Source organism: Harpia harpyja, chromosome 14 (genome assembly GCF_026419915.1).
Source record: "Harpia harpyja isolate bHarHar1 chromosome 14, bHarHar1 primary haplotype, whole genome shotgun sequence".
NCBI classification, from domain to species: domain Eukaryota; kingdom Metazoa; phylum Chordata; class Aves; order Accipitriformes; family Accipitridae; genus Harpia; species Harpia harpyja.
In genome coordinates, this window is record NC_068953.1 from 13,994,256 (window position 1) to 14,022,132 (window position 27,877).

General features: G+C 44.7%; 1 protein-coding gene across 1 annotated transcript; it reads left to right on the forward strand.

Annotated features, from left to right (window-relative positions):
• Positions 1 to 1,093: 1,093 nt before the first annotated feature.
• On the forward strand, positions 1,094 to 18,696 carry LOC128150602 (myosin heavy chain, skeletal muscle, adult-like). The gene is made up of 38 exons (XM_052806938.1): positions 1,094 to 1,363; positions 1,453 to 1,596; positions 1,690 to 1,846; positions 5,117 to 5,144; positions 5,243 to 5,354; positions 5,554 to 5,646; positions 5,777 to 5,840; positions 5,933 to 6,031; positions 6,138 to 6,241; positions 6,341 to 6,479; positions 7,121 to 7,239; positions 7,338 to 7,487; positions 8,306 to 8,476; positions 9,122 to 9,431; positions 9,586 to 9,653; positions 9,914 to 10,001; positions 10,096 to 10,213; positions 10,551 to 10,674; positions 10,757 to 10,893; positions 10,998 to 11,253; positions 12,029 to 12,271; positions 12,503 to 12,679; positions 12,766 to 12,911; positions 12,999 to 13,089; positions 13,179 to 13,568; positions 13,721 to 13,847; positions 14,027 to 14,145; positions 14,580 to 14,776; positions 15,189 to 15,372; positions 15,459 to 15,624; positions 15,796 to 15,920; positions 16,081 to 16,389; positions 16,490 to 16,693; positions 16,963 to 17,088; positions 17,183 to 17,353; positions 17,440 to 17,544; positions 17,689 to 17,784; positions 18,395 to 18,696. Exons 1-38 carry the CDS (start codon positions 1,157 to 1,159, stop codon positions 18,548 to 18,550), a joined length of 5,820 nt encoding a protein of 1,939 aa, XP_052662898.1. The 5' UTR covers positions 1,094 to 1,156; the 3' UTR covers positions 18,551 to 18,696.
• Positions 18,697 to 27,877: the final 9,181 nt, after the last annotated feature.

Sequence of the window (27,877 nt, forward strand, 5' to 3'; positions counted from 1 at the left end):
GTAATGTTTAGAAAAAATATGTAATTGTTTCTTTGTCTTGGGCTGCATCTCAATTCTCAAGAATGTTGTACGCAGGAATTCAGAATGTAACATATTTTTTTTTCTCTCATTTCAAATACTAGATGAACATAAGAGTTAAATTCATTTAACTAGATCCTGTTGGCTTTCTTTCACACAGTTTATCTACTGCCATTAATGCATTTCTTCATTAGCCTCAGAACATCATGTGGAAAACATTAATGTTATCTGCATAATGCAATTGGAATAGTTACAGCACAGAGATTCAATAAAAATCTGCCTTGAGGCCAGGAGGAAAACACTGGAAATGCATCAATAGAATCCATAAGTCCTACATCCAAGTTCTCCAAGTTCCTTGACTAATTGAGATTCTCTCCTTAAAGTCTCTTGTCAAATTATTTATAGTCAATACATTCACTTCATTGGTAAGATACAAAACATTTCTAAATATATCTGGTCAAATCAAATGACAATTATGCCCTTGGTTAAGTTTGCCAGACAATGCTTTGCCAAAGAACGTTTGCCAAAAAATGTTTTGACCGAAGAAAGAGGAGGAATCCAGAGCATCTGCCAAGCAGACCCTATAAAAGTGTCTTTATAGCACTCTGCCCTGTCTCCAAGAAAAGATTCAAGGTAAGAGTTCTTGATCTAGTGTTTTGTTGAAATTAGCTATTCACCTTTATTATGCAGTATATTCTTCCCTCTCAAACTGGTTTCTAAATAAGTTTTTTCCATCTGCTTTCAAGGCATTTGTATACTTTATACGTATACCTTTTTTTGAATTTTACCTAAGAATAATAAGGTTAATTTAACTTAATTCATATTCTCAAATATGACACTGTACAATCTGTAAAGTCAATGTACAATCTGTACAGTGTCACAAGACACAAATAACAGTGGTTTTTAAAAGATTATTCTTTATTTTTCAAGTATGAAAAAAAGATTCTTCTCTTCTGGGTTTAAATAATTAAAGAGGAGTAAGGCTATTTTTGCTAATTTTAGCAATTGTAGTATATGCTTAATTTTAAAACATTTGAAAAGGTCTCCTTGCAAACAAGGTACATGAATAATCTATTAATGCTACAGTTCTTTTCTCCCACAGGGTTCTCTGCTGACGTGCTTTCAATAAAGTGCAGACATGGCCTCTCCGGATTCTGAGATGGCTGTCTTTGGGGAGGCAGCTCCTTATCTCCGAAAATCGGAAAAGGAGAGAATTGAGGCCCAGAACAAGCCTTTTGATGCCAAGTCATCCGTCTTTGTGGTGCATCCTAAGGAATCCTTTGTGAAAGGGACAATCCAGAGTAGGGAATCAGGGAAGGTCACTGTCAAGTCTGAAGCAGGAGAAGTGAGTAAAAAACAAGGCTTAAAAACTGTATGTAATTCCCAGTCTCAGCTCTTAGCTGATGTACGTGCATCTCTTTCTTCACCTGACAGACCCTAACTGTGAAGGAAGATCAAATCTTCTCCATGAACCCTCCCAAGTACGATAAAGTCGAGGACATGGCCATGATGACCCACCTCCACGAACCCGCTGTGCTGTACAACCTCAAAGAGCGTTATGCAGCCTGGATGATCTACGTAAGTAGCAGCAGCAGTCTTCCTCTGGGTTGCTAGGAGGAACTGCTCTGCCAGGCTAAGTGGAAGCCAACGTGCTATCTCCCTTCCTCGCAGACCTACTCGGGTCTCTTCTGCGTCACTGTCAACCCCTACAAGTGGCTGCCGGTGTACAACCCGGAGGTGGTGTTGGCCTACCGAGGCAAGAAGCGCCAGGAGGCCCCTCCACACATCTTCTCCATCTCTGACAATGCCTATCAGTTCATGCTGACTGGTGAGTTGCTTGGTTTTCTTTACAATTATTTGGCTGTGAACACTCACAGAGGAGGAAAGAAGTCTTTTCACTGCAAAATAGTTCAGTTTAATCGTGTCGGGAGGACAGAAGTCCTCTCATCACTGGAATTATTTTCTTCACTGGATACCATCACTGAGATCATGTGTCTAACAATCAACATTAGAATTTACTAATGTCCAAGACATTTGGAAGGATAGGGTTTAATGCTGAATACAATGTCAGATTTTCCTTCAAAGAAATTTGGATAAACTTTTAAAGTTCTGGTGTTTTGTTAACTGAGAGGATTGTTCTTTGAATGATTTGCTTTGCAGGACTGAAAGTCACTAGGGCGGAGTTCTGTAAACAAGATTGGGTGTAAAGGGAAAGGAGATTCAACATCAAAGCCAATGCTTCCTATGGTGGTTTTACAAAGACTCAGGAAGCAGTCTTAGTCAGACATTACAGTGAAACCTGCTGGGAAAATTGATACTTCCTCCCCCCATCTCAGAAACACTATCTTCTTTTCCATTCATTAATATAAATGGAACCAATAAGGAAGAAGGATAGTGAAAACTTTTCTAGCATTGTCTAAATCTCCAGACTTTCAAGAAAGAGCAGGTTAGTCAGAAAAATATTAAACAAAGAGAGGCATAGTTTAATTTGTTAAAGTAAATCTTGTTCCCCCCTCTCTTATTTCTGTAGTATTCAGAGCGGTAAGAAAGTTGATTGGAAGAGAATACTATGAAAATGGAACAATAATAAATTGATGTTTGTTTACTGTGTCTTATCCTGGCAGTATTTACCTAAGTCATCATACATTTACTCTTGCTGACACCTTCAAGAGATGTGCAGGAACTTGGTGAAGGCAAACCCAGACTTTTCCACTAGGAGTTAGTTACCTGATGGCTTAGTCTCTTCAGATAGCATGCAGATTATTGGAAAATACCATCCTAGAGGCCTAGAACAAATGTAAATCATCTGGCAAAAAGCACTTTTCTCTGAAAGCCAGTCCAGCTACACAGCCTATTAAGGTGGGTTATTAAATACACATAGACTTTCTTCAAAACATAACTCTGGCTAGTTAACTGTGAAAACATAAGGCAGCATGCAAAATTAAAGGTTTGAGAACAACTTGCAGCATGCATAAAAACTTATGCTTATTTCTTATACATAAGGAGCAGAAGGGCTTAAGATGAGTCTGTGGAGTCTGTACTGACACAGTCAAAATTTAAAAAGACAACTTGGAAAACAGAAGGTCATATCAGAACAAGTAAACGAGATTTTCATTTGTTTACCTTAAAGCAGTGTGGGAAGTACTCATTTCTGGAACTCCTCCTTACAGTGGGATTCATCAGAGGAACTTCTTCTGAATGAAGTGTCCTTAAAGAAAACCAACAATAAAATAAACACTAGCAAATTGCCAGGACAGAATTCAACCAGGCATGCCAGTGGAACTCTACAGGTCAAAAATTCTCACTGACAATTGCCTGGAAAACGGCAAGTGTTACTCTAACTTTTTAAAAGAGTTGTGAGGGAGTTTTAAGGAACAGCATAACAGTAAGCTTGATTTTTGTAAAAGGCAAACTGCCAGCAATTTCTAAGCAAGGCAGCTACTGGGCATGTGAATATATGTGACCTACCAAGAAAAAAAGATGCATTATTTTTAAAGGGAATTCTGGCCTTACAAAACTACTGGTTTTTTTTTAACAAAGGAGAGCTGGTCAAGGTAACCCATACGAATTCAAGAAAGATCTTCAATACAGTTGATAAAGCAGCTATTCTTGACATAATTTTTACGCTTACATTCACTACCAGCATAGAATTGAGAAGGTTCAGAAAGAACTGGTTAAGAAAAAGGAAGACATGGTAAAAATAGTTTTTTTCAGTTTTCATAGTGCCAAGATTTTATCAATGAAGTCTCACTGGGATCTGTTCTGGGACTTCTGCTGTTCAACATTTTTTTAAATGATCTGGAAATGATGACAATCTTTCTGATTTGACTAAGTCCTTCAGGCCAGTAAAAGTGAAGTCTAACAATGAAGAATTTCAGAGGGACTTCATGACATTAAATGATCGAATTATTATTCAGTGATGTGGCAACAAAGTTTGGTCAACAAGAATGTAAAACAATGGACATCATAGGAAAAAAAACCCAAAAGATGGGCTCATTGCTGACAACTACTGCCTCTGTTATAGATATCCTTCAAAACAGCTTCAAAAATTTTGGCTCAGTGATCAGAAATCTACAAAATAACAAGTTGAGATCACTGAGCAAGAAATAGAGACCGAAAGGGAAATTATCATTATATCATGGTGGTTACCCAAGGAATGTCTGCACCTTGTGTACTGGATGCATTTCTGCACTTCCTTTTTCAAAATAGAATACAGTAGAAACGGAACAGGTCAAGACAAAGATGAAAAGGTTTCCAAAAGATATGGCAGGACACCTGCTCAGGTAACTCCAGACAAATGATTTGTGCTACTTTATAAAATTATCCATGGCATGGAGAAGATGAATAGACAAGGAAAGAGTAGACAAAAAAACAAGCTCAGCACCAGCTGCATTTTTTTTCCTTCACACAATAAGTGGTTCAAAAAAAGAGCAGACTGGGTGATAAAGGTTGAAGCAACACAAAAAGAACCAAGCATGGATTAAAAAAGCAACCAGACAAAATTGTGGAAAGCAAACTCAGCCCAGGCTATTACACACAAAAACATCTCATCTGGCTCTGGAAGCAGCAAAATTTCAATATTCTAGAGTATGGGAGAGTATGCTGGTAAAAGGCTACTACACGCTTATGATGTTTTTGTGATTTTCTTTAGGCAACAATCAATTGGCCACTGACAGAAAAAAACATCTAGGAGGGCCCATGGACTGGTCAGGAGTGGTCGTTCCTATGTTATAAAGTTTATGAGAAGCACCTGCTCCGTTCACTTTAGCTTACAGATAGTTCAATTAACCAGTAACTCTACAAAAATACTGCTTAGTTGGAATCCTTTTCATAAAGAAGACGAGCAGCTTGACATGAAGAGAATATGCAGAAAAAGAAGCACATATGCACATATACTACACCTGACATCCACATCAGCGTTGACATGTCAGTTTCCCAACTTTAAAACGTTCAAAAGGAATTGGGGTGAAGGCACACAGGTTTATGAAAGGAAGGAGCTGCCTACAGATAGTGCATCTTCTAAAAGTCCCAGGAATATTTTTATCCAGGATATCCATGACACATACTAATCATCTCTTTGTTTCTGCCTCCTTCACAGATCGCGAGAACCAGTCGATCCTGATCACGTATGTACACTCCCTGCTCGGGTCCCCATGGGCCTGCCTGGTGCCAGGGGACCTCCTGCCTGACCACACGCTCTCTGCTTCTACCTTTGGTTTGACAGCGGAGAATCTGGTGCAGGGAAGACTGTGAACACAAAGCGTGTCATCCAGTACTTTGCAACAATTGCAGCAAGTGGGGAGAAGAAGAAGGAAGAGCAGGCTGGCAAAATGCAGGTGAGTCAGGAAGAACAGACTGAACATGTGGCAGGTAATTGCCATGTCAGCTAAACACTGTAACTGAATAATTACCATCCTGTAGGGAACGCTTGAGAATGAAATCATTAATTAATAGATACTAGCCTGAATCAATGTTTTCCTCTGTTCCTGACATGATTTTTGGAAAGGATAACCAGCAATAATTATCATCCTGCAGGGAACGCTTGAGGATCAAATCATCAGCGCCAACCCACTGCTGGAGGCCTTTGGAAATGCCAAGACTGTGAGGAATGACAACTCCTCACGCTTTGTAAGTTGTGGCTTTGGACAAAATCTCTCCCTCTCATTACAAGATAAGTGATGGCCCTAGCAGTATTCCACATAAAGGAGATGTCAAAAGAACCCATCCAGGCTGAAATGCTGCTGCTTCTCCTTAACAGGGCAAATTCATCAGAATCCACTTTGGAGCTACAGGCAAACTGGCTTCTGCTGACATTGAAACTTGTAAGAGACTCTCCTGGCCTGATCCCACTCCTTCCTAAAGACCCACCTCCATGTGCCTTCCTGTGCCTAACTCTTTCTACCTTCCTTGACAGATCTGCTGGAGAAGTCCAGAGTCACTTTCCAGCTCAAGGCAGAAAGAAGCTACCACATATTTTATCAAATCACGTCCAACAAGAAGCCAGAGCTAATTGGTAGGAGGGATCATTATGTCTTTTTGAGGATGATCACTGAGCAACAGTTCTCTCTATTACCTGGTTGGCAAAACTAAGCCTGTGCCTTGCCTCTTCCTGCTTTCAGACATGCTCCTCATCACCACCAACCCTTATGATTTCCACTATGTGAGTCAAGGTGAGGTCACTGTTCCCAGTATCGATGACCAGGAGGAGCTCATGGCTACAGATGTAAGTAACACAGGAAAAAGGTACCTACTGTACATGTCTTGAAGGTGATATAGGTGACCTACTAAGGACACGTATTTGAATTCATTGTTTCAACTGCAGAGTGCCATTGACATCCTGGGCTTCACTGCTGATGAGAAGACTGCCATCTACAAGCTGACAGGGGCTGTCATGCACTATGGGAACCTGAAATTCAAGCAGAAACAACGAGAGGAGCAGGCAGAGCCGGATGGCACAGAAGGTATCAGCAAATTCAGCAACTGTTTTGTTCAAAGAACTTCTCTGTTTGCAGAGATGATATGTTAGCCTCCAAAGACAGGCATTTGCTGCCCTGAGTCACCACATAAAGCACTGAGGAAATGCATCTTTGTTCATTGTCTATCTAACTGCAGAGGTGCTTCCTTGATCATGGGAAATACCATTATTTTATCCAATGGATACTGCCCAGGCACACACAGCCGGAAAGGGGGAACTTCAATGCAGGATACCACTCTCTCTGTAAAACCTTCAACCGCTAAGTCACCATGACGTGCAATCGTATTTTTTGTGAAATAAATCCTGTATTCTTTGTTATGCAGAAAGCCACTTTCCACAGAAAGGAATGTGCTGCATGCATGCCCCATGTATTCCCAGAGGCTTTTGGAGTTCTTCTGGGAAATTCCAGATTCATGCTATTCCTATCCAAGCCATACCTGTTCTTGCTTTCAAAGAAGGCCATCATTAGCTTCCAGAATTTACATTCCTTCCCAGACCTTCTGTATGAGACCAGACCAATGCTTTTCTGTTTCTAGAACATGAAGAGCAGAGTTGTTCACACTGACCAAATTCTAGCCTTTGTCCAAAGATAAATGCCTCTCTCTCTCCCTCTCTCTCCCTCTTTAGTGGCTGACAAGGCTGCCTACCTAATGGGTCTGAACTCAGCTGACCTGCTCAAAGCCATGTGTTATCCCCGAGTCAAGGTTGGGAATGAATTTGTGACCAAAGGTCAAACTGTGGAACAGGTAAAATCTGGAGGTTGAAAATACATGGCTTGAAAGTGTACTTGAGCCTTCTTCTTTGACCCTAGGAGGTAACTCCAGTCCTTTCTTCTCTACTTTAGGTGAACAACGCAGTTGGTGCCTTGGCAAAAGCTGTCTATGAGAAGATGTTCTTGTGGATGGTTATTCGCATCAACCAACAGCTGGATACCAAGCAACCGAGACAGTACTTCATTGGTGTCCTGGACATTGCTGGCTTTGAGATCTTTGACGTAAGGAACAAGGATTTGGCACCATAGTCAAGGGAGGGGCAAGGAGGGGTCATGAGGACTCAGAAACATGCTTCTTTTTAAGAAGATTCAGTTTATCCTCCTCATCCGCAGTTTTCTAGAAACCCCTCCCTCTTCTCTGTCACAGTAGCACCCTCAAATGGCTTTACTAACAAACACTTTGATTCTAACGTCAACAGGTAGAAGAAAGCTCTGCTTTCTGACAAATGGTCTCAGAGGCCCTTGAGCTTGCAAAGGTCTGAGGCTTTGCAGACAAAGAGACAGCTCTGGGACTATGGCTCACACAGATGTGGGCCAAAGGTATGGACGCTCTTGGAAGAGCCAAGGAAAGGGTAGTGCTATGGGAAAGTTCACAGCATGTTTCCTGTGTTGTGCATGCAGTGATGATGCTAGGACTTACATGTCAGAGCAGAGAAAACCCTGGATTGTTGATCTGAGGGCAGAGAAATTCTTGGGTGGGACACTGAGGAGGCTTCCACTCTCTGGGAGGTCAGAGGGCTGAGACACCTACACAATGCTGCAGCTAAGGTTACTGAAGGATTTGATTTGAGTAGCACAGTAAAAGAGAATTGTTACTTTTATGTTGATTTCAAAAGTAATAATAATGAAATCCTTCGAGGACAGTGAATTTTACGTTAGAAGTCCTGCTAAGGAAACACACACTGTTACAGTACACTTAGGAGTGGTGTTTCAGCTGGGGAACATCAAACAGTGGAATGCTCTGTTAGGAGAATGCTAGCAAAACCCTGGGGTGTTTGCCACACTTTGAGAACCTGTGCACCTCTCCTTCCTTTGGGCAGTTCAACAGCTTTGAGCAGCTGTGCATCAACTTCACCAACGAGAAACTGCAACAGTTCTTCAACCACCACATGTTCGTGCTGGAGCAGGAGGAGTACAAGAAAGAAGGAATTGAATGGACATTCATTGACTTTGGGATGGACCTGGCTGCCTGCATTGAGCTCATTGAGAAGGTACCTTTTCCATACATTGTACAATGTATCTTGGAATTCTGTGATGTTACTGAGCCAGATTCAGCTCAGAAAGAACTCACAGCCAGACATTCAGTGTCAATGAAACAAAATATTTTGCACTGGAATTTATTTTAGTCTGGGGAAGAGAAATTAGGAAACTCAGATCTCTGTCATGGATCCTGCATTACCTGGTCTTCAAGCATGGAAAAGATAGCCTGGACTCCCACCAACAGACTTCTTTAAAACAAACTGGAGTCACTCTCCTTTCCTTTTTCCTCTGAAGACTCAAATCAGAACTCCCCCCACAAATTTGGGAAATAAATGTCGCCTCGCCTGACTTCCCATAACAGCTGGGTCTCCTGTAGCTATCTTCCCAATTATTTTTCTGTTTACCACTTCTCCCTCCAATTCTACTCCCAATTCTAACCTGAACCAGACAGACATTCTTACCAGTTCCATGAAGACAGGCTGCAGGAAGGCAAGGGAAGGCAGAACTAAGCTCCCTGGCTGAGGGCAACTGGTGACAAACTTAGGCCCTTATCCAGGCTGAGATGCTACCAGTAACACACTGGTACCTTTGATGTTGGTAACACACGCTTCACATCATTATCATTTTTCGCTGTCACTTCTTGTGGTACCTTCCAGCCCATGGGCATCTTCTCCATCCTGGAAGAGGAGTGCATGTTCCCCAAGGCAACTGACACCTCTTTCAAGAACAAGCTCTATGACCAGCACCTGGGCAAGTCCAGCAACTTCCAGAAGCCCAAGCCTACCAAAGGCAAGGCTGAGGCCCACTTCTCCCTGATACACTATGCTGGCACAGTAGACTACAACATCACTGGCTGGCTGGAGAAGAACAAAGACCCCCTGAATGAAACTGTCATTGGGTTGTACCAGAAATCATCTGTGAAGACACTGGCCTTACTCTTTGCCACCTATGGTGGAGCAGATGCAGGTCAGCTCTGTGAAAATTGTATTTTGTGTATGGGACAATGTTGACACAGAACTAAAGCAGTAAACACTAAACATTTAAAGTTGTTTTGTGTTCTGTAGTCTCCAATATGCAATATCCATATTTTAATACTTTTTTTCTTTTCTTCCATTTGCAGAGGGTGGTGGCAAAAAAGGTGGCAAGAAGAAGGGTTCTTCTTTCCAGACTGTCTCAGCTCTTTTCCGGGTAAGGGCAGAATTCACTACCTCATTATTAAAAATACCCACTGAAATAACATAGGAGTTGTGTAGAATTGCTGTGAGAAAACAGCCGTGTAATTCCCTGAACAGACTCTGATTTGTATTTATTGAAGCAGGTTTACACCATCATAAACATGCATTTCTGATAGGTCAAGACACTGAAAGATTCAGTTTTTATATGTACATCATATATAGATGTGCAGTGCTTATAAACTTTAATCTAAACTTGACCTTGTAATCTCACAGGAGAATTTAAACAAGCTGATGACAAATCTACGCAGCACTCACCCCCATTTTGTACGATGCATCATCCCAAATGAAACTAAAACACCTGGTAAGGAGATCCAATAGGAAGAAAACTCAAGCCACAAAAGCTCTTCTCCTGAGCATCAGGCAATAGGGTAGTCACTAATGGTGGTATCTGTTAGGTGCCATGGAGCATGAGCTGGTGCTGCATCAGCTGCGATGCAATGGTGTGCTGGAAGGGATCAGAATTTGCAGGAAAGGATTCCCCAGCAGAGTCCTGTATGCTGACTTCAAGCAAAGGTAGGAGTGCTCCATCTTTCTCCCCATTCAGAACAAACTGTATAGCCTGAGTACCTTAAGAAACCTGAAACGTTATATTTCAAAAAGGACCTATGTAGTAACATAGACATGTTTTATTGTGAGTTATTGATTGATTTTATGTTGATGATCAGGACTCCCTTGGACTCTGAGGTAACAGTATGAAATCTTCACTGACACTATCTTGAAAGAATGGACTGTCTCTAATACATGACATTACTCGGTCAGACAGTCAGCTGTTGCTGAGAAGCCTGTGGCGTTCAGTTGCACTGGTGGTTCCAGTAATGTGGATTTCTTCATGTTCTGCTTTCTCCTACAGATACAGAGTACTTAATGCAAGTGCTATTCCAGAAGGACAGTTCATGGACAGCAAGAAGGCTTCAGAGAAGCTTCTTGCATCCATTGATGTGGACCACACACAGTACAGATTTGGTCACACCAAGGTAGGAACAAGTCCTGTGTTCAAACACTGTGTGCCTCTGTTATGCACTGAGACTCATGTGCTACAATGTTCTGTTTCTTAAGGTGTTCTTCAAAGCTGGGCTGGTGGGTCTTCTGGAGGAGATGAGAGATGAGAAACTAGCAGAGATTATGACCATGACACAAGCCAGGTGCAGGGGCTTCCTGATGAGAGTGGAGTATCGGAGAATGGTGGAGAGGAGGTAGGCATTTCTCACCCATGTATCATGTTCGCATGGGTCTTGGCTAATGGAGTCTAAATTCATTCAACACAAAGTACACAATAGCCATGTGAATTTTATTTCAGGGACTCAATCTTCTGTATCCAGTATAATGTTCGTGCATTCATGAATGTCAAGCACTGGCCCTGGATGAAGCTGTTCTTCAAGATCAAGCCCTTGCTGAAGAGTGCAGAATCTGAGAAGGAGATGGCCAACATGAAACAAGAGTTTGAGAAAACCAAGGAAGAGCTTGCAAAGTCTGAGGCAAAGAGGAAGGAGCTGGAGGAGAAAATGGTGACCTTACTGCAGGAGAAAAATGACCTGCAACTCCAAGTCCAGGCAGTGAGTATCACCATTCATTTGTCCCTGGGAAAAGAATATTACACAGTCAGAACGCTTCTTACCCTAAGCAGAGACTTGCAGGAAGCTGACTACCGTGCAGTAGAAAACAGTCTAAATCACACACTCTAAGGCACTCTAACACTGAGTAAACAGGCACTGGCAGGGGCATGGTGAGGCTCATGGCAGCCCCACATGAGACTCGGCATTCCTGCTGTCTGAGGAAAGAGCCATGTAACACTAGCCAACATGTAATCCACAGCAGAGAGCTCTGAGCTGGAAGGGAAGTACCTCCATCTACTCACCTTTCAAAGCAGTGTATCTGTCTAACAGAGTAAAGGCAAACCTGAGAAGGACCCACTTTCCTACGTCCAGCAATACTAGAAGGCCTTGATTACTTTCAGAAACATGGGTAGCTTCCATTCAAACTCAGTTAGGAAAAGGCCGTTTCTTCACACCAAACAAAACACTGCTTGCTCCACTAAATTATTCTCACAAAGCCTTTACTCCCCAAATATTATGAGGTTCATGATGAGTGAATTAAAAAGAAAAAGCTACCCTCTCTGTGAGGCATTTTTAGAGACACAAAAAGTCTGGAATCAATGTTGATTCCAGATGACAAGCTTTCCTGGTAGACACTGGGCAAGATCTTGCAGTTGCTGGAGGGGAAGGCCGGGTTCAGCCCCCATTTTAATGCACGCCTACTCAGTGATACAAAAGACAGAGCGGAGAAACTTCAAAACATTACAACTCATAAAAATTTGTGTCTCCTCACCAGGAAGCAGATAGCTTGGCTGATGCTGAGGAAAGATGTGACCAGCTCATCAAAACCAAAATCCAGCTGGAAGCCAAAATTAAGGAGGTGACTGAAAGGGCTGAAGATGAGGAGGAAATTAATGCCGAGCTGACAGCCAAGAAGAGAAAACTGGAGGATGAATGTTCAGAGCTGAAGAAAGATATTGATGACCTCGAGTTAACGCTGGCCAAAGTGGAGAAGGAAAAGCATGCCACTGAAAACAAGGTACACACACAGGGGGTCACATAAAGGGTGAAGGGACAGATGCCTCCCACATCAGCCTGGTATCCTCAGAACAAAGCTAGGTTTGGAACAGACCAGGAGCATCACAGCGGGGCGGCTAGGCAGCCCAAATGAAAAACAAGCTCCTGGCTAAGCACTGCAAAGTGAAAAGGTCACTGCACTAAGCAGTCAAGTCTTCTACACAGCCTTTTGGCACTTTCTTACAATCAACAGGTGAAAAACCTCACAGAGGAGATGGCAGCCCTGGACGAGACCATTGCCAAGCTGACAAAAGAGAAGAAAGCCCTCCAAGAGGCCCATCAGCAGACACTGGATGACCTGCAGGCAGAAGAGGACAAAGTCAATACGCTGACCAAAGCTAAAACCAAGCTGGAGCAGCAAGTGGATGACGTAAGCACATGTGCAGCTAAATGAAAAAGAAAAACTTGTAGAGGAAACCATAGCCAGCAGAGCACTGATGGTCTTGTTTATTTTAGCTGGAAGGGTCCCTGGAGCAAGAGAAGAAACTGCGCATGGACCTTGAGAGAGCTAAGAGGAAACTCGAAGGAGACCTGAAGCTGGCCCACGACAGCATAATGGATTTGGAAAATGATAAGCAGCAACTGGATGAGAAGCTGAAGAAGTAAGTGGGGCTGTGGGGCACCTGAGTGCTGGGCTGGTGCGCCTGTCTTTTTTCTTTGAGCTCTAACATGGTTTGCTTTGCCCAAAGGAAAGACTTTGAAATCAGCCAGATCCAGAGCAAAATTGAGGATGAGCAAGCCCTGGGCATGCAATTACAGAAGAAGATCAAGGAGCTGCAGGCAAGTCTTTGTTCCTTCCCCTCTCTCACCCAGTCTCAGGTCAGGTAGGAGGAGGGCATGGGTGTGAAGGGTCCCCTAATGTTCCCCAGGCTCGTATTGAGGAACTGGAGGAGGAAATTGAGGCAGAGCGAACCTCTCGGGCAAAAGCAGAGAAGTATCGGGCTGACCTCTCGAGGGAGCTAGAGGAGATCAGCGAGCGCCTGGAAGAAGCAGGAGGGGCTACCGCAGCTCAGATTGAGATGAACAAGAAGCGTGAGGCAGAATTTCAGAAGATGCGCCGTGACCTCGAAGAGGCCACGCTGCAGCACGAAGCCACAGCTGCCGCCCTGCGGAAGAAGCACGCGGACAGCACAGCTGAGCTTGGGGAGCAGATCGACAACCTGCAACGAGTGAAGCAGAAGCTGGAGAAGGAGAAGAGTGAGCTGAAGATGGAGATTGACGACTTGGCCAGTAACATGGAGTCTGTCTCCAAAGCCAAGGTATAGAGTTGCAGTAGGACATGCTCACAGGGCCAAGGTATGGCACATAGGCTATGCCTACCAGCCACATTCTCATAAAAAAAATCCCTGCTGTGAGAATAAGGCAGAGTGCAGGTGTTCATCTCCTTTCCTTCCTTGTGTTTGCTATCTAGGCAAATCTGGAGAAGATGTGCCGCACTCTGGAGGATCAGCTGAGTGAGATTAAAACTAAGGAGGAGCAGAATCAGCGCATGATCAATGACCTCAATACTCAAAGAGCTCGTCTGCAGACAGAATCAGGTGAGACATCCTCTCTCCTGAGGGGTAATAGGAGGATCTGCGTGCCATGAGCATACCAGAGGGTGCAAAGTGACAACTGGTATAACCTCTCCAGGCCACTCCTGACTACACGGGTTTACAGGCAGAAACTGTCATATTATTAGTAGTCTAGTTGCCTTTTTTCACTTTACCCTTCCCAGGTGAATATTCACGCCAGGTGGAGGAAAAAGATGCTCTGATTTCTCAGCTGTCTAGGGGCAAGCAAGGATTTACCCAACAGATTGAGGAACTCAAGAGACATCTAGAGGAAGAAATAAAGGTCTGGAAGTACCCTACTGTCCACAACCTACATCATCCCTAAAAGCGTCCGGAGAATCCTGTCTGATCTTTCCCCAAACACACGTAGTACTGGAGGGAACACCAGTAATGCACATATCCCCACTCATAAGCTAGAGAGGGAAGGAAGTGTAATGATTGTCATGCTAGAGGAAGTCATCCACAAGGCTTTCATGAGATGCTGACGATACTCTCTAAGACAGGATTCAGACACATACGTCGAAACGTTCACAGGAACAGCAGATTACTGTCCCCAGAGCACCTGTCACTAACACATGCTGATCCTCCAGAATACACTGATGAAGGCTTCATCAGCTCCCAGCTTTGCATTTGCCTAACTGGAGTTTCATTCTAATTTTACTGTCAAGAGGCATCTCAAGACAAGTATTGAGGTTACCAATTCCAATGTCCCCACAGGCCAAGAACGCCCTGGCCCACGCCTTGCAGTCTGCTCGCCACGACTGTGACTTGCTCCGGGAACAGTATGACGAGGAGCAGGAAGCCAAGGGGGAGCTGCAGCGTGCCCTGTCCAAGGCCAACAGTGAAGTGGCCCAGTGGAGAACCAAATACGAGACGGATGCTATTCAGCGCACGGAGGAGCTGGAGGAAGCCAAGTACGTGAGGAATGTGGGATGTCGAGTGGCTGGAGAAGACTGAGACTGTCAAGGGAAACTGGAGTCTCTGAGAGTGGGTTAGGACAAGGGTAGTACGAAGGCAGGGATATACTGTCTTTGTGGTAGAGGGGAGAGGGGGAGGGAGAGGAAAAGCATGCTGTGGAAAAAGTGCAGGTTGGAAGGACAAACGTAGCCTTTAGGGCTAGAAAGGCTTGGACAGGCCGAATACTCAGTAGGTGGTAGGACACAGAAGTGGTAGACCCTTTAGGCTGCATGCAACCTTGGAACAGAAAAAACACTGTGAAAAACGCTAGGCTCAAAGCCCCCAAAGTGGCCAGCTGCCCTCTCATGAACAGTGCAAAATTGGCTACCCTCTAAGCTCTAACCCAGAGCTGTGCTTATCTCCTCCCAGGAAGAAGCTGGCACAGCGCCTGCAGGATGCAGAGGAACACGTCGAAGCTGTAAATGCCAAATGTGCTTCCCTGGAAAAGACAAAGCAGAGGCTGCAGAATGAAGTGGAGGACCTGATGATTGACGTGGAGCGATCAAATGCTGCCTGCGCAGCTCTGGATAAGAAGCAGAAGAACTTTGACAAGGTCTTTTGGGCTCCGGGCCTGGGGTTCCTGGGCAGAGCATCCCCTCCTGATTGCCACATCCACACTGAGGTCCTGTTTCTCTTCAGATCCTGGCAGAATGGAAGCAGAAGTACGAGGAAACGCAGGCTGAGCTGGAAGCCTCCCAGAAGGAGTCTCGGTCTCTCAGCACAGAGCTGTTTAAGATGAAGAATGCCTATGAGGAGTCCTTGGACCACCTGGAGACCTTGAAGCGTGAGAACAAGAACTTGCAGCGTAAGTCCCTGGCCCTCTGCTCCTGGCTGGGCTTTCTCACTATCCACCACTACCACCTTTCCGTATGGGTCTGTGCCTGCAGGTTGGCAAAGCTGCCTGTCACCTTGGTGTGGCAGGGCCCTTTGCATTCTGCTCTGTGCCTGACCATGCTGTTGGTCTTTGTTCCCACAGAGGAGATTTCCGACCTCACGGAGCAGATTGCCGAGGGAGGAAAGGCGATTCATGAGCTGGAGAAAGTCAAGAAGCAGATTGAGCAGGAGAAATCTGAACTCCAAGCCTCCCTGGAGGAAGCTGAGGTATACACAGTGCTAATAATTGGTGTCCAGACTGAAAGTATGGGAGTATTTATCTGCAGAGATGGCAGGAAAGCAAGCCTAGATTTTGTGAAGTACTGTATGAGAGATTACGAAGAAAGGAAGCAGTAGTTTAAGTCACTGTTCCTGCTGACTTGTCCAGGCCTCCCTGGAACATGAAGAGGGGAAGATCCTGCGCCTCCAGCTTGAGCTCAACCAGGTGAAGTCTGAGATTGACAGGAAGATAGCAGAGAAAGATGAGGAGATTGACCAGATGAAGAGAAACCACCTCAGAATTGTGGAGTCCATGCAGAGCAGCCTGGATGCTGAGATTAGGAGCAGGAATGAAGCCCTGCGTCTCAAGAAGAAGATGGAGGGAGATCTGAATGAAATGGAGATCCAGCTGAGCCATGCCAACCGCGTGGCTGCAGAGGCACAAAAGAACCTGAGAAACACACAGGCAGTGCTCAAGGTCTGTTCAGCAAAGCTACAGAAAGAGAAGAGCCTTCACTGATATTTTTGGCACCCAAGCACACACTGCCACCTTGCAAATTCTCTTGCCTCTTTTACAGGATACGCAGATACACTTGGACGATGCTCTCAGGACACAGGAGGACCTGAAGGAGCAGGTGGCCATGGTGGAGCGCAGAGCAAACCTGTTGCAGGCTGAAGTTGAGGAGCTACGGGCAGCCCTGGAGCAGACGGAGCGGTCGAGGAAAGTGGCTGAGCAGGAGCTTCTGGATGCCACTGAACGTGTGCAGCTCCTCCATACCCAGGTCAGGCATGCTGCTGGAAACCAATCCCATTAACAAGGGACAACACAGAATGCGATTGCTATGCATCTTGCAAGTGATTACTATGTAAACACTTGAAGAGCTATGCTGTAATATGGCCAATCCAGCCAGCCACCCATGTCTGGTTTGCTGCTACGGCTCTAAAGAGGACTCTTGCATTAAAGACTTTCATAAACAATACTCACACTTTTAGCTCTTGATGTGGAGGCATGAGGTCTAAAAGTTCAAATCATGTCTTTCCTGTTGCACAGAACACCAGCTTGATCAACACCAAGAAGAAGCTGGAAACAGACATTGCCCAAATTCAGGGTGAAATGGAGGACACGATCCAGGAAGCCCGCAATGCCGAAGAGAAGGCCAAGAAGGCCATCACAGATGTGAGTCGGGGGCTCCTTTCACTGCTGATGGTGGATGTATAGTCCCCAGGATGTCTCCAGCCTGAAAATGGCTTTGACCTTTTGCTCTCATCAGGCGGCCATGATGGCAGAAGAGCTGAAGAAGGAGCAGGACACCAGCGCCCACCTGGAGAGGATGAAGAAGAACCTGGACCAGACGGTGAAGGACCTGCAGCACCGTCTGGATGAAGCCGAGCAGTTGGCCCTGAAGGGAGGCAAGAAGCAAATCCAGAAGCTGGAGGCCAGAGTGCGTGGGACTTTTATTTGTGCATGAGTGAGCATGTCACGTAAGTAGCCACCAGGGAAGCTCCAAAGATGGGGTGCTCATTGCAGGTGCGGGAGCTGGAAGGGGAGGTTGATGCTGAGCAGAAGCGCAGCGCTGAAGCCGTGAAGGGTGTGCGCAAGTACGAGAGGAGGGTGAAGGAGCTGACCTACCAGGTAGGGCAGGAGGCCGCCTTGGGCTGACAGGGTTTTCCTCACAGCAAGTCAGATTTTGTGCACGCCATCCCCAAGGGGAACTGTTAACATCACATGATGCAGAACCAACAATTCATTCTCTTTCCTGCTTGCCAACCACTCTAGTCTGAGGAAGACCGTAAGAATATTCTCAGGCTGCAGGATCTGGTGGACAAGCTGCAAATGAAGGTGAAATCCTACAAGAGACAAGCTGAGGAGGCTGTAAGTATTGCTCGAAGAATGGGCAGGAGCCACCTTCCACTGGGGCAGCACGCTCATTGAGATGAGTATGAATAGCAGGAAAGGGGCATGAAAGAATCTCCCAAGATACAACAGTCTTGGCCTCACCATTTTACTGTCGTGTCATGAGGCCTTGCTGAGTTCTGGGCACCCTGCAGCGGTCAGTGATGAACTGAGGGAAATTCTGCAGCCTGTTTTATACAGGACGTCAGACTAAACAAACCCAGGGGCTACATCCACTGACTGAAGTTAACTGAAGTTCATGAATCTCTGCTAGTAATCAACAGCAGAAGGCTTCAGGGTCTTTCTCAACCTAATAAGTCGCACTGATAGCTGGGCAGCAAGTAGTGGGAGAATAAGTACACAAATGACAAATCCAAGTGACAAAATTGCTCCTCAAGAGTGACATAGTACTGGTGAAGCTTGTCACAGTGGGGTCCTGAATAAGGGAGGATGAGGAGGTCTGTGTGAGGTTACGTGTAAGCAGTGGTGGGAGTGGGGTGGAAGAGCCACAGCCCTGCAAGGCCAGGGTGCAGGAGGAGTGACACCCCTGCCCTGGGCTCCTCACCACCGACTCCCTCTCCCTGCACAGGAGGAGCTGTCCAATGTCAATCTCTCCAAGTTCCGCAAGATCCAGCACGAGCTGGAAGAAGCTGAGGAGCGGGCTGACATTGCAGAGTCGCAGGTCAACAAGCTCCGAGCAAAGAGCCGGGAGTTTCATGGCAAGAAGATAGAAGAGGAAGAGTGAGGATGTCATGAGGCAGCACAGTGACCTGAGGGATGCACAAAATGTGAACCTCTCAGTCGCTTTCTTCTGCAATGTGTCTTTGTAACCAAGTTAATGTCTAGAGAATAAAGAACGTATATGCCTTTGCATATGCACTGTGAGCACCAGTTTTCCTTTGTTTGTCTTTTTAGTGGTTAGGTCTATATCTTCATTAGCTTTTGGGCACAGCTTTGGCTTATAACTTCTGTGTACCTATGTCATGGTACAGCTTTTTGTTATCTGGTTCATAACTACTTACCCCTTCTTTATTACTTAGTCACTGGGGCATGAATAGGAATTTAACATCACATGAAGAGAAATTAAGGACAATAATTCCTGACAGTGACTCCTGCCAGTTCAGCCTTCCTACTGTTCTGTCCCAAACAACATCTTATGTTATATTTACCCATACAGCACCTCAGCAGTTTCCAGTTGTGCAGCACGTCAGGTGTGAGCTGCTCCTTTTGCTGGCCGCTCTCCAAGGAAGATTTGTGGAAGGCTGATAACCAACAGAGTTTATGTTTTCTTGGGAAGCTGGCAGAAGCTGGTCTTTAGCCTCCACTATGTTTGCTTCATTAATTTAGTTAGGTAGGGGGACCGTGAGGAGTATCATCTCCCCTTGGACTAAAACTGGAGAAGGCTGGTGACAGTTCTGTGGTAGTTCCTTTTCTTCCTGTAAATCAGGTCAGTGTCCACAAAAGCTGAGTCTGTGGCACACTACCCTCTGAAACACTATCCTGCCTGGGGGAATCTTTCTTTCCTGATGAGAGAGCCCATCTGTTGAATGTGGTGCTTTCCTTAGTGGTATTGTAGAAACTCAAGGCCTCAAACAGGAGCTTCTCTCACTATCCTATGGCAAGAGAGGTCACAGCAGACAGTGCGCAGAGAAGAGGCAGCTGCAATAGCCCATCAGTGGAAGGGAAACACAGCAGTCTTCATTAGTAGCTGGCATTTCCAGTCTAGCCTACTGATTTTCCATTCAATGTGCAGAAAAAGTAACAAGGAAGCTGGGCAGACAAATGGCAGCTTGATTCTGAGCCTGAGCAGAGCTCCACATGAACTGACAATGAAGACTTGAGAGCAGGGGTAAAAAGCCATCATGTTCAGTCTCAGTCACCGCCTGTTGGGGCAGAGCTCAGAGGACTGGAGCTCACTGTCACAGCCACGGCTTCTGAATTCCCAGTGAGCACTGGACCAACCCGCAATATGTAACACCTCCTGGGAAAGAACTGGTATGGGGAACTGAGGACAGGTAGTTTATGTCCTTCCAAAGAGAGTATTCCATTAAATTCAAGTCAGCCTTATATGTGAATCAACACAGAAACCTTTGAAAGCGTAGATGAGCATGTGGGCAGGGAGATCCAGCTGATATAATCAACTGGGATTTCCAAAACCTTTCAGCAAGCTATCCCAACAAAGGCTTTTATGGAAGTGATGAGGCCATGGGATAAGAAGGAAGCTTCTCACTCAGATAAATAATCCTCAAAGACACAGAATGAAAAAGAAAAGTTATTTGTGCTGGGGCCTGTGTTGTTCAAGCTCTTGATAAATCAAGCTGAAGAGGTGTTGAACAGGAAGGAACACAATGTTTCCCAATAAAATAATGCTATTCTGGGCAGTAAGGACAATGACTGATACCTAAGAAATGCAGAAGGCCTTCATGCCACTGAATAAACAGTGCCATGAAATAGCATACAAAACTCAATACAGTTAAAACCATGAAACTATATGTGTGGGGAAACATAATGCAGTGTCACATATAAAAAGATGGACTCTGAGCTGACAACTACCCATCAGGAGCAAGGTCTTCCACGTATGCTGTGTAACTGTGTGAAAATATTGACTCATTTCTCAGCAGTGGTAGAAAAAGAGAAAATAAAAAGAGACAAACTGAATTTGCAAGGAATTAGGATTCCAAAGGCAATAAAGGTGATCAGACACATGGAGGGGCTTCCGCAGGAGGACCAATTAAACAAATCCAGAGACTTAAGATGGGAAAGAAATGAGCGGGCATACAAGCAGAACTGTAAAATCAGCACAGCGTGGAGAGGCTTGACAGGACCAATGTTCCAACTGGCTCTGGCATTAAAAGAAACAGGAGAGTGCAGAGGGCAGAAGGTGGAGGACAGTGTGTGCATGTGTGTGTGTGTGTGTGTAAATCAAATGAAACTACCTGAAGGCAAGGTATTCAAAACCACAAAGACGTGTGGGTTCTTCACAAAGTATGCAGTTAAGCTGTGGAACTCCGTGTCACTGCAAACTAAAGGGTTACATGGATTGAAAAGACACTTGGACACATTCATGGAGAAGAAATCTACTGGAATATACCAACTGCACAGAAATCCTGTCTGTGGTGCAAAGCCTAAGAGCTGTGTAGAAAGACAGAGGTTCAGAGAGCACTTGAGGGTAACAGCTGTTAACATTTGGGAGAATGGAGGGCATTCTCCACTCCATATATATTTTGTGGGTAGAAAATGAGGCTGCCAGTAGTAACACACCCACCAAATGAGGTAACCAAAGGAGACACATGTATAAACACATAGTTGTTGAATCCCACTGTTTTTATGTAAGAGATGTTTGGATTGCCATAGTAACAGCAGTACTGGACCTTCCTAGGAAAGGTGTGAGAAATACAGTATAGGACACAGGAAGGCTTTGGAATTGGAGCCTAAGGAGATAAAGTCCAAGCTTAGGTAACATCTGAGGCCAAGAGCAGTGTGGGGTCATGGCATGGCTCTGCTCTGAGACCTTACGAGTCACCCTGCAAGATACTGGCTAACTGGAGACACTTCTCAGAGAACTGAAGAGACTGATCTGGAAGGGAGGCAATATACACCTGTGCTGCCTGGCAATGCAGGGACCAAGTGAAGTGGCCATTGCAGCTCGAGCTGGAGAGGATATGAGATACATTTCCCCAAATCTACTTGCTTAGAGCTCAAACAATGTCCCCATCTCTCAGGTTAAACTCAGACCTTGCCAAGTACAAGCCTCATGGAGAGAAAGGTGTGTCCCCAGCAGCCTTTAGTGGGGTGAGCAGGGAATCTCCTCAGGACGGGATGCAAGCACTGTTAGAGCACCCTGACACTACGGCTGCTGGCTATCTGGTGGCACGTTGTCATCATTGCTTCATTTCTGACCCATTTCCTTCCCTGTTCTTACCCATGAGGCCTGTTCCCCTCCTCACCTGCCCTGTAGCAGGAGCCATCCAGTTGCTTTGATGGGTGATGGAAAGGGCACTTGGAAGGTCACCTTCTCAGCCAGGACCCACTGCCCAGCAGCGACTGCTTCCAGAGACGTTAGCTGAGAACATAAGAGGTGTCTGAGTAACTGTGCAACTCGGGCACTCATTCAAGTGCAGCCCGACTTCAAATGACAGGCCTGTCCTACCAGCCACTGTGTTTCCCTTTTCAGTTAGACAATCTGGTCCTTCTCCACTGAGATGCTCAGTCTTTTTCAGGCTGCAGGAAGCCATGTAAGAATGTCATCACTGGAAAAGAGAAGACACGGCCAATAGAAAAATCTGTTAATCAAACTCCCTAAAGGAAAGATGCATTCAATTCCCTTTTCCCTGCTGTGAGGTCAGGAAAGACCTGCAGAAATTGGTCCCTGAGAGGAGAAGCAGCACGAGGAGATGGTAAAGGCCATCCAGGTCTTTTCATGGCTATCCTGAGACAGGATGTATCTTAACCAGATAACCCACAAACACCTACATGGAGTAGACATGGTATGCTAGGCGTGGAGAAAGCACTCCTCATATTTAATTCTACATGAGTCAATGCCCATCAGCAGAATAAACAGGCTTCTTAATGAGGAAAGTGTGTCCGTACCATATGCAGGCTCCAGCACTCAGCCATGTCTTAGCAGAAGGGCAGGGAAGAGGAGTTTTCCTCCAAAGGATTAGGGTGCCAGCATTTCTGTTCAGCTTGGGCTAGCATTCCTGGGAGTTCTCCTTTTACACAGAGGACTGCTGTCTGAAGAAACACTGCTGAAGTGGAGGCTGGGCATTCCCTGTCAGACTGCCCATCGGGTCTGGTGACATCGCTCTCAGTATGCCTAACAGATAATTGCAACATAACTGACAACACCATTTGAAAGCTGCACTTCTTACAGTGGATGTTTTCAAACATCCCTTGTCTCTGCTCATGCTGGAAATGCTTTTGCTTCGCCTCTACACACCTTGGGTTCAGTGCTGAACAAATGCAATCCCTACCCGTTACTGAATTGAAGCTTACGGTATCTTTATTTTTTCACCTAAGAAGTGCCATACAACGTCACCCATGAGAGACACCATCCCATTAACCCTGTGAGTAGGAAATGTGATCTGTGAAACAAAATAAAAAATCTGGAAGGAAGGAAGGAACAAAGGAAGGAAAGAAGGAAGGAAGGAAGGAATTGTGGATGCTTTGATGACACACTGACATCTCGCCTCTGCTGTAGCTGCCACTTCAGCAACCAGCGTTCTCTATCAAGTCCGCCTTGCTACACATTAGCCTGACGCTAGATCTCACATGTCACATGATCCACTGGTGACTCACAGGGCGCACTGATCCCTACAGGCATGCTCTGCTAATCCAGACAGCGTGGCTGGTAATAACACCAACATGCTGCAAATCCCACAGGGACTGCTTTTCCAAAGTCATCTTTGCTTGCTTTCAATAATCCTCCAGCCTATTACCTGATTAATAGCAGTCACCTTTCAAGGTAAGTTTTGCTCCACCACACCAAACACAGCCCACACACCTGTAACTGCTTTATGTGAACTTCCATGGCGTCTACCTGGGGACCAAGGTATCAATGAAGAGCTATTAATAGACAGAGGTCAATTTCTGTGCTGAGCACAGAAATTCCAAATAGAGCTCCATTGCAACTGCAGTTTCTTCTTCAAGCGGTAGCCAGCGCATGCATTCGTGCTGTGGATTTGTATCTGCTGCTAGCATTTGACCAGAGAAACGTTCTGTCAAAGGACAACCTCCTCAAACACCTTCCAGCTACATGCAGGTTTAGGTAGGACAGTGTGTTGTGTGCTACAGTTCTTCTGCACCCTGAGCAGTCAGGCAGCCTTCCACGTCTTCCTTTCTGGAAGCTGCTGTCTCAGTTTTCTGGGTTCTCCTTTACAGACCTCCTAGTCTTCTTCTCGCCTACCAATGGTCTTCTCTTGGAATATTTTTCCTTCTAAATCTGAATGGATGTCGGCTCATTACCTCTCCTTGACTCTTCCCACAGTTAGTTAGGGTCACATTACTTATACAGGAATTCTGGAATTATTTTCATCCTTGGAATTATTCTCATTGTTTAAATAGAGTAATAAGGAAGACCCTGAGAACTACCAACCAGTCAGCCCCGTGTCAGTGACTGATAAGATCATGGAACAGACCTTCCTGGAAGTTATGTTGAAGTCTATGGAACACAGGGAGGTGATTAGAGACAGCCAACACGGCTTCACCAAGAGCAAATTGTGCCAGACCAATCTAGTGGCCTTCTACGATGGAGTGACTGCATCAGTGTACAAGGGAAGAGAAACTGATGTCATCTACCCAGACTTCTGTAAGGCCTTTGATACGGTCCCCCACAACATTCTTGCCACTAGATTGGAGAGTTATGGTTTTGATGGATGGACTGTTAGATGGATAAGGAATTGGCTGGATGGCCACATCCAAAGAGTTACAGTCAAAGGCTCAGTGTCCAAATGGAAACCAGTGGTGTCACTCAAGGGTTCATACCAGAATCAATACTATTTAATATCTTCATTAATGATGTATACAGTAGGATGGAATGCACCCTCAACAAGGTTGCAGATGACACCAAGCTGAGTGGTGCAGCTGATACACCAGTGGGAAGGGCTGCCATCCAGAAGGACCTTGATGGGCTTGAAGACTGGGCCCGTGTGAACCTGATGAACTTCAACAAGGCCAAGCGCAAGGTCCTGCACCTGGGTCAGGGCAGTCCCCACTATCAGTATGTACTGGGGGATGACTGGATTGAGAGCAGCCCTGCAGAGGGAGGTGATTCTCCCCTTTTACTCTGCTCTCATGAGACCCCACCTGGAGTACTGTATCCAGCTCTGGGGCCCCCAGTGTGAAGAAGACATGGACCTGCTTGAGCAGGTGCGGAGGAGGGCCACGAAAATGGTCCAAGGACTGGAACACCTCTCCTATGAAGAAAGGCTGAGAGAGTTGGGCCTGCTCAGCCTGGAGATGAGAAGGCTCTGAGGAGACCGTATTGCATCCTTTCAATATTTAAAGGAGGCTTATAAGAAAGATGGAGAAGGACTTTTTAGCAAGGCCTGTAGCGACAGGACAAGGGGCAAAGTTTTTAAACTGAAGAAGGTAGATTCTGGTTGGATTCAAGGGAGACATTTTTTAAGATGAGGCTGGTGAGACGCTGGAACAGATTGACCCCAGAATTTGGGAATGCCCCATCATTGGAAGTGTTCAAGCTCAGGTCGGATGGGGCTTTGAGCAACCTGATCCAGTCAAAGATATCCCTGCCCACAGCAGGGGGTGTTGCACTAGATGATCTTTTTAAGGTGCCTTCCAACCCAAACCATTCTATGATTCTATCCTCTACCTTCTGCATGTCCATGGGAGTCACAGATTGCCTAGAGAGGCAAGACTTCAGGTGCACACCTGCGCTCACTGTTTCCCACTGGTTGTTTCTGGGCTCCTCCTGGGCAGGGCACAGGGTGTTTCCATCAGCCTCCCCATGCCCTGCACAGGGAGCCCAGGGGTGAGCTCTGGTTTGAACGCCAAAACAGTGGGTGCTGCGGTGCCAGAGCCCTCCTTGGAAAATGCTCTTCATGCACAGGCCAGTGCTTGACGCTGGATATTGCTTTGGATCACAGGCATCATTTTTCTGACCTTGCCCCTGTGTTATTCACTGAGCTTTATGCACTGAGCTCTTTTAATAACCAAAATGCCAACAACCAGGAGAAGGGCGTGTTTAAAAACTGACGGTGTTTAAAGCAGCTCAAGTGACAGTGCCCTTTTCCTAGAACTAGATCAGTCACTCTCCAGGACTACCAGCAAATTCCCCCTTTCTCAGAGTATCAGCATTGTACAGGACTGCCTGCCACCTCTAGTGCTCTGATACAGGCAGCACTGTGTTGATAGCTTTTGTGGCTGGAACTGTATGAATGTGTAAGTGTGCGAGATATTTGGGATGGGATGGGAGTGCTGGACTGAGTGCAGTATCCAAGTGCAGAGGATCTCAGACTGTATGCTGTGTGTGTGATTGTGTGTATAGCTGAGTTTGGGTGGAGGGGTCAGGGTTTTTTGGAGTTGTAGGTAGTGAAGGGCTACAGGGACCTCCCCTGCTTCCTGACTTGGTTGAGGATATTGCTTGATATATGTTGACAGTGGGTACACATGCATATTGTTGATACAGGCTTAAGGTCTTTAAGGCATGTTAACACTTCTTGTTTGTGTGAGGGGAAATGGGAAATATCACTGTATATTTATTGAGTATGCATATATTTGGGGTTGAAGGTATTTCCTGGTCTAGGTTAGTTTTGCATGTTTGTCTGTATTAACCTTTAGAGTATCTTTAATAAAGTTTGAGAAACAGAAATAACTTTGACTATGAATAACTTCCGTATTAATAAAAGTGCTAGTAATTAAATATTACACATTTCTTCTATATAAGGTCTGTAACAAAAACACTGAATCTTTGAAAACCAGAAATATTTTGGAAAAAAGCAGTATAATTTTCTTGTTTTCAGGTATGAAGTACCATGAGTATTTTGTTTGTTTAAGTCTAGGTAAGACCATTCTGTAATATCAGTTATGACTGACTACAGCAACAGTGAAAAGTCCTCTAGTATGCACATTTTGAATTTTTCAATTTCTGCAAAATACCAAGTGCAGATTTGCTTGCATAGATATTTGTTTCTTTTTATAGCTAAGGAGTCACCTTCTACACTCTAGGCACGAATTGCGTGTCCAAACTTGAACTTGTATTCTGACTTGCTGTCTTTTTGTATCTAGTGCTGTTGCAGTCAAAGTCGTGGCCTACAATATGTGTCTGGTTTTCCCCTTTTCAATATAACATATAATGAATTACTGAATGACATTTAGTCATGATTTGTCTTTTGTAAAATTGTCTTTTCTAACGCTGTAAAGGCAATCACTAAATTCACAGGACCATGTGCACGAGATATATCGTATTATTCCCATTTTACATCTGGAATAGTTGCAGTACAGAAATGCCGAAGAATCTCATCTGGGTCAAAGATCAAGTTATCAGTAGACACAGTAGAGGAACCTGTAAATTTTACATCCAAGTTCTTTAAGTGCCTTGACTAGTCAAGATTCCCTTATTAATAGCCCTGTCAGACTATTTATAGGAAATGTATCCACAGGAATGGTAAGATGTAAAACATTTCTAATTATATCTAGTCAAATCAAATGACAATTATGCCATTAGTTAAGTTTGCCAGACAATGTTTTGCCAAAGATGGTTTGCCAAAATATATTTTGACTGAAGGAAAAGGAAACATCCAGAGCATCTGCATACCAGACTCTATAAAAGTCTCTTTGCAGTGCTGTGCCCAGTATTGACAGAAAATTTCAAGGTAAGTGTATGGCTCCTGTGAACTTCTGGGCAAAGCATATACCTTTTTATTCCATTTAACTTCCTATAAGCCTTGGATATCCATTTTGATCAGGGACTGTCTCTATCACCAGTGATTTTATTCTAGGTTTGAAGGCAGCATTTTTTTCCTTCAGCTTACATATTATCTCTGGATATCTGTGCAACACAAAATGAGTTGCTATGTTTCCAAACAGCAGTGACTGACTTCCAGCCTCTGCCACCAGAATTAATAACAAAATTTACCAACTTTCAAGGAACAGGAAGAAATCCAACAGTTTAAGATTTCTAGAAAGCAGACTAGGCAATAGTGACATTTATATCTGTCACAATGCAAGATGAATTGTCCATAGCAAGTAAATTTTCCAGTGAAAAGCCACTATTTGCTATCAGACAAGGAAGTCTCTCAGAGACTTTTGGGTAGTATTAAAAAAAAAAATAATCAGAGAGTTATTTAATATGAAGTCTCTGTTATGGCAATGTCCAAAATCACTAGAGTTCACAAAGTTGAAGTAATACTGCTAAACTGTACTACAATGCTGAAAAACTGAAGAACTGTTCTATACTTTGTTACATAGCTAGATGTCTAAGGATTAATTTCAGAAAAACATACAAGTATTTTCAGCCAAGACTACGAAGTTTAAAACCAACTTTTGACTTGTTTGTATCTACGTAAATATTTGAAGAGATCACAGTGTGAGAACTTTCCTCTCTTTCACATAA

Coding starts and splice junctions, on each gene's coding strand:
- LOC128150602 (XM_052806938.1), top strand. CDS start 1,157: ATGGCCTCTCCGGATTCTGAGATGGCTGTCTTTGGGGAGGCAGCTCCT. Junction 7,240..7,337: donor AAGGTCAAACTGTGGAACAG/GTAAAATCTGGA, acceptor TCTCTACTTTAG/GTGAACAACGCAGTTGGTGC. Junction 17,354..17,439: donor TCCAGAAGCTGGAGGCCAGA/GTGCGTGGGACT, acceptor TGCTCATTGCAG/GTGCGGGAGCTGGAAGGGGA.